Raw genomic sequence first — 13,765 nt, forward strand, 5'->3', positions numbered from 1 at the left:
AATAAAATTTTTAAATACAACCTTGATTGGCAGTTTAAAGTACATTTAAATACTTGTAGTTTTTTTAAAATAAATTGTAGCATAATCGTTTGTATGATTGTTAAAATTTTATAAAAACTGCTTTATAAGCTAGATAAAAAAAAAAAGATAAATACTTTTTAATATTTTTTTATGATAAAGTAGCACATGTACATAAAACAATGAGTTCTCAGTATACTAAATCTGATTCACTATCTATGCATTCCAGCTTTTGTGTTTCTTTGATAAAGTATTGCTTGGTATAAGGCAAACTCGATGGACGTTTTACGACTTCATTCGTGTCAAACTCAAACAAAGGAAACTCTGACTGACACTTGAAATTTATCATCGTTGGTGTACGAAGCACAAGGGGATCTTTAAACTTAGTAAAGATTTCCTATTAGCAAAAGAGTTAATGTTGAAAAATATTTAAGTTTATCGAAGGTCATAATGCAGAAATTTTAGTTAGCTAAGTGCTTTTTTTATCGAATGACTGAAACTAACTTTTATTATAATAATTTAATAAACTAGAACATACTTCAATAGAATAAGTTTGAATTTATTTAAATTACATATTTTATTACATAAACAAACGTTATACTTATTGAAAGTTCATACATTATAGATTTATCAAGTTAAAAAAAATCTATTAATGTCCATGTTTATGTAAGTTACTTAGAATAGTCTAAAACTGCTAAGAAATTACTTGAGCATGCAGAACATATGAAGATGTCGAGTTAGTGTGTTTAAAGGTACAAGCTTTTTCTGAATCATAATCATTATGTCGATGGATATGGCATTGATCCAAATTTGAGCTATCACAGCTTATATGTCGCTTAGTTTTAATTTCTGCTTTCTTGTTTGTTTGTAGAAGTTTTTTTTCGGTGAATATACAAAAAACTAATGTAGTTGCTCCAACTAAAAAAGACGGTTGCGAAATTAACCACAGCTTATTTATGTCCACAGCTTATACATCAGTGCACAATAAACTAATAAATAAATAAACAAGAAGTATAAGCTTATAATTATTTATAACACATATGCAACCATTTGTATTATGTTTAATTTCCAAAATAATACCAAAAAAAAAAGATGAAATAAAACGTTTTTTAATCAAATAGGTCACTTCTGTTTCGAAAACCTTAAACAGACTGTATTAAAAAAAAAAAAAATGGAACGATTTGGTATATATTTCTGAAAGTGATAGTAACGAAAAAAAAAAAAACAAACCAGTTAAAACTAAGATAGCAACACCAAGCGCAACATAAGAAATCCAAAAAGGATTTAAAGTTCTTGAAATTAGGACCATGATAGAAAATGAAAGTATTGTTAGACCAATCAGGACTGTGCAAATCGAAGGTCGCAAATGAGGTTTTAGATCTAAAAACTGCTTTATGCTTCTGCAAATAAGAAAAAAAAAGTCAGCTTCAAGTTAGTTTTAGTTAGGAAAATATATTCTAACTTCATTTTTGATGAAAAGCAGCCACCATCAAAAGTTGAAATTCCATGGATAGGTACAGTTTTGGGCTTTGGAGGCTTTTTGTCTCCATTCCTATTAGATTGTTAGTACAAAACCTTTATAAACTATACTTAAGCTGTTTTATATAAAATAGTCTACTTTTTAGCTAGATAAAAGCTTAACAAAAAAAAAGCTTGTAATTAGTTTTTTAGTAAACGGTAGTAAATTGTAGTATTAAACAAATAGTATAACTGAGATAACTCATTATTTATAAATAAAAGACTAATTATGCACAAATATAGTAAGAAAAATAATTAAAAATTCTACTCCGCTTAAACATTATAGCACTAATACCTTACAACTAATACTGTGTATCATTGCGTACTCTGTTTCATCTTTTAAAGACGTTATGTGTCTTTATTCTAGTAGATAAGAATTTTTTTTTAATTAACATTTTTATTGCTCTTTTAAAAAATAGCAATTGATAAACAACAGACGAAAAAACTATGAACAAATTTTTCTTTTCGTTTGTCCCTAGTAATACCTAGATGATAGATATAAAATTTTGTTTTTAAACATAAGAACTGTTTATTAGCATACAGTTATAAGTATGTAAAACAAAAGAAGTAGACGAACAGTATCGGTTCAATTGTAAAAGATTTAAAATAAAAAAGTATGTTAAGATGGCTGTAATCTTTGTAGGTAAACTTTATAAATAATTTAATATAAATAATACAACTAAACTACTACTAAAATACCTTATACACGTATACTAAAAAAAGCTAGATGTTTGAGACAAAAAATGACTTATAAATTTAGACTAATGAACAAAAACATGAATTTTATGTTTAAGCAATAACAAAAGATAAACCATTGTTTTTAATGTACTTAGATAAACTTCTAATAGAAAGTGGTCATGTTCTTAGTACAACTACTTTCATTCTGACCTGGCAAAGTTTACTACTCTTCGTTTAAACATTTGTAAACCAAAACTAAATACTAAATTTCATTAAAAAAAATTGCATTTATGAATTTAATTTGAAAAATCATGTTTTTCTAAAGCTAAATATAATGAGTAAACAAGAATAACTTTAAATTGAAACAAAAACTAAACAAATTTTTTTAGTAAATTAGAAACCTCATAAAAAAGCCTTTGTTGTAAACTCTACTAACAGATAAGTACATACTTTTTGGGTCACCTTATTCAAAAACTATACTTTGAAAATTTTCTCATTATTTTATAAAAAATCAAAATTAAGTTATACTTTTAGAAGTATTTAAAATCATTAAAACAGAAAACGTAACTATTAAGAACAAGGCCAGAATAAGTCAAAATTTGTATGATAGTAAGAAAATTGTAAATATTGTAGTTTTAAGTTTTTTTAAAGATTTTAAAAGTAAGTTTATGTAAAAACAAGAACGTACTATTTATAATGATGAGTTTTATGAAAAGTAAATGATGGTAATAAAAGTTTAATTCTTTTTGTTTTACGGCAAAAACGTATGAAATTAATACGCGTGTTAAGTGTAATTCTAACTAAAACAGTTTTAAAGTATTTTTTTTCAATGTCTTATACGGCATTTGTAATTACTTTATTCAAAAAATCAAGACGCCGATGTAGTTTAAATAAAATAACTTATCAAGCCATATCTTATTTAATATATGTATTCTAAAAGTTCTGATTAAAACTTTTATACTAAACTTTTTATGTAATGATTATTGAACATCTTTTATTATCAATTTAATTAGCTTCATGTTTTAAATGAGTATTATTTTTAAGAAAATAACTAAAAAGTAATTTTTTATGTATTTAAAGGAAAATATTTTTGTTTTTTTATAAAAACAAATTAATAAGTTACAAACAAAACTAACTCTGGCTTTCTTCCGAGTTTTATTAGTGCTAAATTTGTCGTTTGGTTGTTAACTACTGTCTGATCGTTGTTTGCCTGAAATTTGGTTTTAAAGAAGTTATTAATTTTATTTTAACAAAACTATATTTTAATAACAAATATGTTCTTTATATCATAGGTTTCAAATTTGTTTTATTTTTAAAGAAATATAACTAATTAAGTTTACATTTTTTTAAAGTGTTTTATTTGTTATTACATTCAATAACTTTTGTAAGCAAATTTGACATTTTAGTTCAACGAAATTATTGAACATCTAAAAGAAGATGTTAAGGAATAAAATTAAACTCGCGATATACATCTTTGAATAATTTAAAACTAGTTATACATATTTTCTTCCTTTTATTATAAATACCAAATCAATAACTTAAGCCATAAAAGAAGATTAGAATTTGTTGAGTTATGTTTACGACCATTTCGCAATAATCAATAGCATATGTATGGATATCATGATTTATTGATGCATTTTGAATTGTTAAATTAATTGCAAGCTTTTACTTTTATCACAAGGGCAAACCTAGAAGCAATTTTTTTGATTTATTAAAGAAAATTTTATCAATGTTTAATTTATGCACAATAACATACTCTTTTGTTTTTATTTGTTTTCGTTTGTTGTGTTTTCGTGTACAGTTTTTAGATTAAACACTGTTTTCAAAAAACAGGCTTTATTATTGCAATTTTATCTTGAAATAAAATACTTTTGTTTACATATTACATTAAGGTTAATTGTGATTATTATGATAGTTTGATTATTATTAAAAAAAATATTCAAACACTGTTAATCTAACGACAAAAAAAGCGCTTAAAAAGTTTGGTCTAACGATCTTGTTTATAAAAATCTTTCGGTTATCGAGTCATACATCACGAGTACAGTTTAAAGTCTTGTCTAGGACTGGATTAAGATTATTTGTAGTAATGGTTTTAGATTATATATAATACGTAAAAATCAACTTTTTGTTAGTTTTATTTATTTTAATGTTCTTAATTACTTATGATGTAAACAAAATTTAAACTAAATAGTAAAGGTAAAAATAAAAACAATATAAAAATGTAAATTTTAATAGTATGTATTTTTTAATTTTACGAATACTGTAATATAAATTGAACAAAAGCTCAAGTTTTAGTAAACATTATATAAATCAGTCTAGAAAATTTTATATTGTATAAACTCTAACTATTTTGTTTTTGATGAACTAAGGTGTTTAAAATAAGTTTTTACTAATACTAATTACCACATGTACAGTGCACTTTTTTTGAAATAGAAAGCTTTTCTTCGATAAATAAGTTACTACAAAAAAACGATAACTACTTCCATTATCTAAAATTATTGATTTAAATGAATATATTTTCAACAGTCAATATAAAAGTAAGTTAAATTTGTCGTCATTATGTCTGAAAAAAAACTTGACAACAAAACTAAATTAAAAAGTTAAAATTACTACCTCAATTGTTTTTTTATTTCTTAAACTTACATTTCTGTTATTAGTATTAAAAGCACGTAGGTCATTTGTTGACATTGCGTTTATCTAGTAACTTGGCGAAATTACAATACTGTTTTTCTACCAGCTGAATTTTTGAAAGTCTTTTTTTTACACTCTCAGATATGTTTTATTTCTCATAGTTATGACTTAAAAATGAAAAGAGTTGAGCATGCGTATAATACTTATATACTATTTTATATACTACTTATACTTCAAAAACTAGAAGTTCTAGTAAATTTTTATGATCGTCATTAAACTTTTATCTTCACTAAGTCAAAAATAAAGGTTTTATATTATATAAATTGTGTAGTTTTTTAGTCATAAATATTCAATTAATATTTTTTGACTATACATATTAATATTAATATACATAATATTAATATACATAAGTTATTAAAGTACAAAACTGGCATAATAACAAAAACAAATTTGATTGTTTTACATATACGTCAGTAATGGGTTCATTGCATAGTTTTAGCTGTAAACTAAATTCAGAAACAACTACTTGAAGCCGCTATTTAAAAAACTTACATAAATACTTATCCTTTTTTTTATAAACACTAGTTAGTTTAACTCTCAAAAGTGAATAACTATTTTACTATGATATTTTTTCACGTATGGACTATTTTTTTTCGTACTGTTGTATTGTTAATTTATGTTTTATAATAACAACAGTCAAAATTATTGCTTTGTATATATCTTTTTGTGCAGCCTTTAATATATTTTAGGAATTTTATTTGCTTTTGTTTAAAACAAGTAGTACTAGAGTATGTTTTATATGTTCATTCAACAGTTTAGTCTAAAAAAAATTAGAAATTTAATATTGCTGAAAGTAGAATTTTTAACTTTTAACTTTCAACAGTTTAATCTTTTCAATTTGTATAATTTATGATGAAAAATATTGATGGTCAAATTGTATAAATATAATATTTGTAAAATGTTTAAAAATATTTGTAAGTAGCATCTACATTTTAGTAAGGCTTAAGTTAATTTATTTTTCCGCTCTTATCATTTTATCCTAGTTAAAAAAATAAATATCACTAAAATAATTTCATAGTAAACATATGTTTTACAATTAATAAAAGTTTAATTTTTAAAGTTCTATTATTTGAAGTAAATGTATAAACTAGACATGAATTCTCTAAAATTACAAGTTAAAAAAGTATTTTAAAACCAAACCCCTTTTTTTAAACTTAAACTTTTATTTAACACTTAATCCGGCTATTTTCAGCAAAGATGAGATCTTTTTTTGTCTTCATTAAGTTCTTTAATGACATCATTTAGTGCAGTGGTCGTCAAGCTAATCAAAACCTGTGTACACCAAAATGCAAAAAATAAAATCGGTGCACCCAAAGATCTAATTTTAATAAAAGCCGTTAGTGGTGTCACTACGTAAACACTTTTACTAATGCATTTCTACTTTAAAGTAATAACTCAGTTTACATTTATATGCAAACCTTTTTTCAACTAAAACTGATCTAGTGCTTATTGACTATTACTATGAATATTAAAAAAAAATATTTTAGACTAAAATCGTTAGAACTTTTATATTTAATATTTAAACATTACATTGCTTAATATTTTATTCTGCTTGATAACGTAGGAAACAATGCGTTAAATTCTGCACTAAAGCAGCAGCCCCACCTAGCACAAACAAATAAAAACAGCAAAATTTAAAGTTTGTTATTTAAAGTTTAAGTACTTTAAATATTTTATTATGATTAAATCTTTTTGACGTTTGATTAATTTACTCGTTACAAATATACACTAATTAAATCATTTAAAAGTCGTATGCCAAAAACTTTATCGATAAGATTATGCTCAAAACCGACACTTTATACATTTCAAATTAGAAATATAAGTTAATTTTATAAATAAAACTCCAGTCTATACTTTAATAACTACAATAAGTTTCTATTACACTTAGACTATTAGTAATTTCAAAAGCTAATACTTATTTTGTGTTGGTATAATTACTAGTGTTTTCTTCTTAATGCCTTAAAAAATGTCTAGTTAAATTATTAAGTAATTTTTTTTCCAATAATCTCAGAAAGTTTGTGTGGTAATTTAGTTTCATTTATATATAGAATAAGTTTTTTTCTTTATTTTCTAGCTCAAATAATTAAACTAAACACTGAATTGTAGCTCGATGACCATGTCTCACTTAACACAAAATCCTTCAATCAAATTTTTTTGGACTTCATTTTGTTTATCGTGTTTAACAAGCAAACAATTTTTTTTAAGAACAATAATTAGAAAACATTCATATAAATGAATTTACGATATTAATAATTTGGTTTTAGTTTATATTGAAACCCTTTAACTATGTTTTATTTATAACATTGTTTAAGATTAAAAACTTCAAAACAAGATTTTAATCAAAAGAAAAACTAATTTTTAACAAAAGTTTAGAATCGTGGTAGAATATCCAATTTCGTAAAAAAATGTTTCGAAGTGTTTTGAATTATAAATGATAATTTTTTCATAAGAAATTAAAAACAAGTTACGTTTATTAAAAAAATCTGTTTGTATTTTTCAAAAAAAAAATACAGCTTACACATGCTTTTTAAAAACACTGCTAAAAATCTTACCGCTTTTTGACCTAGTTGTTGATGCCTAGAAAAGATCATTTCAGAAACTGAACTTTTTTTTTTCAATCTTTTCGACTGCTTCTATACAAACTTTATCCAATACTTTTCATAATTCGTTTTTTTTAGCATTACCTTTTAAATAGAATGATAATTATTAAACACATAGTTTTATTATAAGTCATTTCTAATAAAAAGACAGTGATTAAAAAACTGTAATTAGTTTTAAAACCATTAAGGCAATAAAAATTATATTAACTAATATTTTCGTACAACATATTTTAAAACAGTTTAGCTATTAAGTTTAATTAAGAATATCAAAAACAATAAATTTTCATTCTTATTATTTATACTTTATCTAAACATTTTAATGTTTAACATTTTAAGCTTAATTGACAAACTAATCACAAAAGTTAACACACTTTGATACAAAGAAGATATTATTACATGAAGAAAGATTTTTTTAACATTCATATAAAAATAATCTTTAAACAAAATAATTAAACCAATTTTAGATACAGGTTTTAGTTTTACTACAATGTTTTTGATTTTTCTCCTCAACTTTTGTTTTTAACTTTTTTTACATTACATACAACTAAAAACTTTATATATTGACAAATAAAAAGCAAAGCTTATACTTTTTCTAATCTATTTGCTACTCAGCTTAATTAATAGCAGTATAAATTTTATAAAATAATGGCGGTTAGTTATAAATCCAAATTAAACAGCTTTTTTCCGGTGCTTAACTTATTTAAGATGTATAACAGAATACATTTCATTTTCTTTAAATTTATTTTAGTACTTTCATACTAAAAAAAAAATTTGAATTTTAAACTATAACTTTTTCATAAGAAATTAAAAACAAGTTACGTTTATTAAAAAAAACTGTTTGTATTTTTCAAAAAAAAAAAAAAAAGATTAGATTCCTTTTTATTCATAGAAATACTATTCATTACCTAATAACATATTTGGCTTTTTAATTGTCTTTACTTTTTCTCGCGATGAGATTGATTTTAAAGCAAAGTATATTTTACTTTCAAAACAAAGTTTGACTGATAGCTATTTTGATAATAATAAATAAAGCTACTTAATTTATTTTTTATTAAAAAAAATATTTTACAATAACAATACTTAAAAAAAAGATCCCGTTTTAAAAAAGTTCTAAGTAAACATTACATCTGAAGCTGTCTAAAAAGCTGAACATAAAATTAGGATAAAGACATAACTAAACTAATAAGTTTATAAAAAATGTAAATTTTTTAAATGACTTGTTGATAATGTTATGCAGAGCAGATTTCTTTTAGGTTTTTAAATTGCAATAAATGACAACTTTGTCTTTGAAATATAAGTTTATGACAAAAAGTATTTTCTAATAAAAAATTTGAATTTAAAAGAAATGTTATAAGCTTTTGTTTTGTTGTTAAATTTTTTTTAAATAAACAGCATGGGCGTTGCATGAGGTGGAGCATTAGAGCAGATGCTAAATACTAAAAAAAAAAACTTATTTTAATATTATAAAGCTGTTTAAATTGATACATTTTAAATAAACTTTTGTTTAAAAACGATTTGTTGTAGTTACAATGTTTTATTTTAGTAAAAAAACTTGAAAATCATTTCAAAGTGATACATATTACAAATTTATATTTTATTTCATATTAACGCTGTTTCGACTTTTCCTCAGTCATTATCAAATAAAAATTGCACAAAATAACTAAAGATTAGTGTTAAACAGCTAAATATATAAGACAGACTAATTAATGAGATATATATAAACACTTATATATGTATTAAAAATTATAAACCACAGTAAAATTACAAGGTTAAAAGTAAAGTTTATGCACATAAATATCTATACATGGTAAAAAAAATATATATACAACTAATTAAAATTTTTAATGTGTGGGTTATACCCGGTTTAATTAATTATTTGTTTAAAATTAGATTATAAAGTTTAATCAAAATAGCTTCACTGATCAGAGTCTCAAATTTGTTCCTACATCCTTTTAGAATACCAAAATTGTTTTTGATGATGACTGAGGGAAAGTCGAAACAACGTCAACATGAAATAAACTACGAATCCGTAATAAGTAACTCTATAAAATGGTTTATAAAAGCTCAAGTATCCTCTCGTGTATTTTATTTTAAAATAATTTAGTTTTAAAAAATATTAAATTTGCAGTTTTTTAAATACTCGTAAATTTTCGCTCCTACTAACAAAATTATCACGTTTTGCCAGTGGTATATAGAGACAATAACAAAAACACTAACTATCGAAATGTTTTTATTAAAACAATTTAATGGTAAAAAAAAGTTACTAAAACTAAATTAATCAAATACTTTTCAATAAAAGTTAAAAATGTTATAGATAAAAAAATCTACCAAAGAAAAACTAAAATAAAAATATAACTAAAAAAACAAATTTATTTAAAAACCTGAAAAAATGAGTCGTTGAAAATTATATAAATAACATATTTTTTTATTATTTTTCTAATAGAAGTGAATGACAGTTGCTGTCTTCAAAATTTGATGAACAACAAAAAACTGTTTTCTACTACCAACTAGCTGTAAGGAACTGTTTTGTTTTTAAATACAGTAAAAAAAAACAATAGTTAAAAGTATACTACAAAAATTGTGGCTGTAGAAAAGTATTCTTTAAAAAAGTTATTAATGGAAGCAAAAGTTTTCGAAATTAATAAAATCAAACAGTAAAAAATTTAAAAACATACTTGAGCATAAAAGTTATTTTTTTATATCTATTAATTTTTAGCGCACACATCAAATTTAGAATGATAAGGGCTAGGTTTTTAATTACTATATTTATAAGTACCATTTTACTTCGCTTAATAAATTTCCCTCAAAAAAGTTTATTTCTATACAATACTGTGTTTGAAAAGTTTATTGAAGTTAAAACTGAATTAAGAATTAATCAGTATATTGCTTTAAAGATATTTTCCACTTATTTATCAAATAATCTGGTGTACTAGCATGTTTAAAGTTTAAAAACTTCTGACTCTTTTTTATAAAAAAAACATTAATAAAAAAAGAATTTCCTCCTACACAAGACATTAAAATGTATCCGTGGTCTGCGACTCGATAAATGAAAAGTTCTTTTGTGCACCAAGTCCTAGGATCAAATATTTTGAGTGTATATTTTGTCGTTCAATAAATTATATATATAAAAGAAACATTTTAAATGTTTTAAATATGATTAATATAATTTATAGCACATACTCGATAAGGCTTAGTGCCATATGGTTGTAAATATTATTTATATGGTCTTTTTGAATAAAGCTAAGGAAAAAGTATTAATGATATGTTTGAGGTTTCAAGCATTTTGCCTAAAAGTCAAAAGTCTCTGGCTCTCGACGTATTTAAGCCTAATAACAGGTTCGTCCTGAAAAATTTCCTAAAAGGTATATTTGGTGTGCGACTCGATAACTGAAAGGTTTTTTCTTGAACCAAGTCCTAGGACAAAATATTTTGAGCATAAATTTTTTTGTAGTTCAATTAACTAGAACATACAAAAACATTATTTTCAGCTTTGTTTTTAATAATAAGTTTCAAGGTGGTCTAAATTTAATTTTAGTACACTAGGCTGATTAACTGATCAGTTTATTACAAAATTAACTTTAGACGATACTTATAAATTATTATACTATACTTTTTTAAGTGCATGGCCCCGAAGACCTTTTTTAATTAGCACTGAAAACAAAAATAAAACGTTTTCAATTTCTTGCCTTCAATTTTTTGACAAAAAAAAGTTGTCCGACCCAAATATAAGATTAAATTTATAATTGTATCTAAAATTAAAGACTTTTTAAAACTAAACAGTAATCTTATTTTATTAATCTTATATAAAACTACTTTTTTAAAAGTATTCAACAGACTAAACAATAAAATTACTTAAATTTATTCAAATAAACTTTTCATCATTTAAATTTAAAAAAAGAAAAAAAGTTGTCAAATCTTTACTAGTAGTTTACTTTAAAATTATAATTAAGAAAACTATACTTAAAATCTTCTTATTTCTGTCGAGCTATTACAATCTTAATAATGCATTTTTCGATTATCATATTTTGCAAAAAAAAGATAAATGGATGCTTAAAAGTATTTTTATACATTCTTTTTTTAACATGACATTTTTTTTTCTGTATTTGATATTAATTTAAAAAGTATTACCCAAGGAAATAAGAATAACGACCGAGCAATACCACAGAGGATTTTCTTTCGATTTTATCTTAGATCAATTATTATGCAGTGCATTTGTTTTGTTGATTTTACGTAAAAATATTTATAAACTCTTATTTTACTTTAAATTTACACTGTGTCTTTTTAAAACCATAATAATATGTAATGTTTTAAGATTTCAAATAGAGTATTATACTGCTTATAGAAAAAAAAAACTTTATTTTTATATTTAGGGTACAGATGATTTTTATAGTCAAAATTTTTTGATTGAAAAATCTATTTTTAAAACTAATTTTAAACAAAAAGAGTAGTAGTATTTTTTTAAATTTTTACAAAGAACCTCGTTTTTAACATAAAAAAATTAACATATACAAGCTTAGGAATAACAAACTGACACACCTACTCAGTAAAACAACTATAAATAATAACTTTTTGATTTAGAAAAAAATATTCAAACAGATTTTTTGGTTATCTTTTGAAGTAAAAAAAATCCTTAGGTAATTTTTTAAAGATATAACCTTAAATATGAGTAAAAATATCTAAAAGTAATTAAACAGGTAGTGATAAAAAAAAAACTAAAAATACTATCTCTTATATGAAAATTGTAATACTGTAGCTAAAAAAAAATTATCTAAGAAATTTTAAATAAAAAAATTAGACTTGAAAAAACTTTACCGAAGAAAGATAAAACGTTACAACTAAACAAAACTTTTGTAGTAAAATAAAAAAGTTGCAAGACAAAATCTGTTAATTATCTTAAAATTAATTATTGAATATTTAAATAAAACACATACTAACAACTGTTTACTTTATTTAAGAAAAACAAAATGAAAATGCCTATAGAAGGCTACTGTAAGTTAAAACTTTTTTTTTAACTTAAAAAAATCGTTTAAAATAAATTAGCTGTGTTGTTTTTTAAACGAGTTTCGGCAAAATGAAATAAGTTTATTAATTTTTTTTTCAACTTGTTTAAGAATGATTTTTTACTATAAAAAAAGGGCAAAACCAAGAAAATGTAATAAATTGTTGTTTTATGTAAATCAATAAAAGTCGTGACATAATTTATGGTGCTTTCCCAATTTGAAATAAACTGTTTACAAAACATCTATTATTTATTCAAATGCAATATTTTTTAGATATATTACAAAAGTATACGTATAATTTTCTCAGTTATTTTTATTAAACCAACTTTTTTATTTAAAAACGTTACTCAGCCTAGTGAGTTATTGAATTATAGTTAAACACCGAATATATTTTACATAATTAATATTTAAGAATTGTCTGCATGTTGATCATTATAAACTTAGGTCCTTTTTTGTTGTAAATATAGTTTTACTGACCAAAATAATTAACAAAAAATATGTTTTTACCTTTTAAAATGATTTTCTGCACTACTTAAAATAAATAAACATTAAATTAACTCTTTATATAAAATCGTAGTGCTGCTTCTGAAATTTTTAAACTAATACTAATATCTCAAGTTAGTAAGTGAAATAAAATCTTAAAAGCAAACATTTTTTGAAGTTTATTGAAATACATTAGCATAAGTTACATTTATATATGTTGCAAATTTGTAAACTTTTGTTTTTATTATTTAACTAATAAAACTGCCTTTTTCTTCTCTTTCATCTTCATGTATGTCATTGATTTGAGTATATATTTATTGTAAGTCTTTTACAGTAATCTAGAAAAATACATGCTACAAAATAATCTTACTAGTTGAAAAAGTTATCAATAAAAAATCCTAGTTATCCTAATTGTTTAATTATCTTAAACTAGTTTAAATAATAAAAAAATTAGTTAAACAATTTTTATATGTTTAAAGAACTATTTTTAATGCCTAATCTTTTCCATACAAAGTATTTAGAATTTTGTATATATTTTTTAAGTTAAGAATGATATTTTTGTCGTTTAAAACGAAACAAGTACAAGTTTCCAAATACTTTAGGAGCATGCCGATCTAATTCAAGTTATAAGATTTATAACGAGCTACTTCAACATAGATTAGTTTATTGAACGAAAAAAAAAGCGCTCAAATATTTGGTCCTAGGATCTGGTGTACGAAAAAACCTTTCAGTTATCGAGTCATACACCAGGATTCAGTTTTATGCCATGTCCAGGAC

At 23.0% G+C, this 13,765-nt stretch overlaps 1 protein-coding gene across 1 annotated transcript; it reads right to left on the reverse strand.

The window, feature by feature from the left end:
* Window positions 1-208: 208 nt before the first annotated feature.
* LOC145842902 (uncharacterized) lies at window positions 209-4,899 on the reverse strand. The gene is made up of 6 exons (XM_082950376.1): window positions 4,858-4,899; window positions 3,351-3,424; window positions 1,481-1,570; window positions 1,249-1,418; window positions 725-936; window positions 209-415 (listed from the first exon to the last, which is right to left on the reverse strand). Exons 3-6 carry the CDS (start codon window positions 1,483-1,485, stop codon window positions 209-211), a joined length of 594 nt encoding a protein of 197 aa, XP_082806502.1. The 5' UTR covers window positions 1,486-1,570; window positions 3,351-3,424; window positions 4,858-4,899.
* Between the last annotated feature and the right edge of the window lie 8,866 nt (window positions 4,900-13,765).

The sequence above is a fragment of the Thalia democratica genome, chromosome 8 (assembly GCF_965202585.1).
Source record: "Thalia democratica chromosome 8, ktThaDemo2.hap1.1, whole genome shotgun sequence".
In the NCBI taxonomy this organism is placed as follows: domain Eukaryota; kingdom Metazoa; phylum Chordata; class Thaliacea; order Salpida; family Salpidae; genus Thalia; species Thalia democratica.

What these genes read in the sequence shown, in the direction of transcription:
- LOC145842902 (XM_082950376.1), bottom strand. An exon ending in TGCTATCTTAGTTTTAACTG is followed by an intron (nt 937 to 1,248) that starts GTTTGTTTTTTT and finishes CGTCTTTTTTAG; the next exon opens with TTGGAGCAACTACATTAGTT. An exon ending in CATATGTTCTGCATGCTCAA is followed by an intron (nt 416 to 724) that starts GTAATTTCTTAG and finishes TTTTGCTAATAG; the next exon opens with GAAATCTTTACTAAGTTTAA.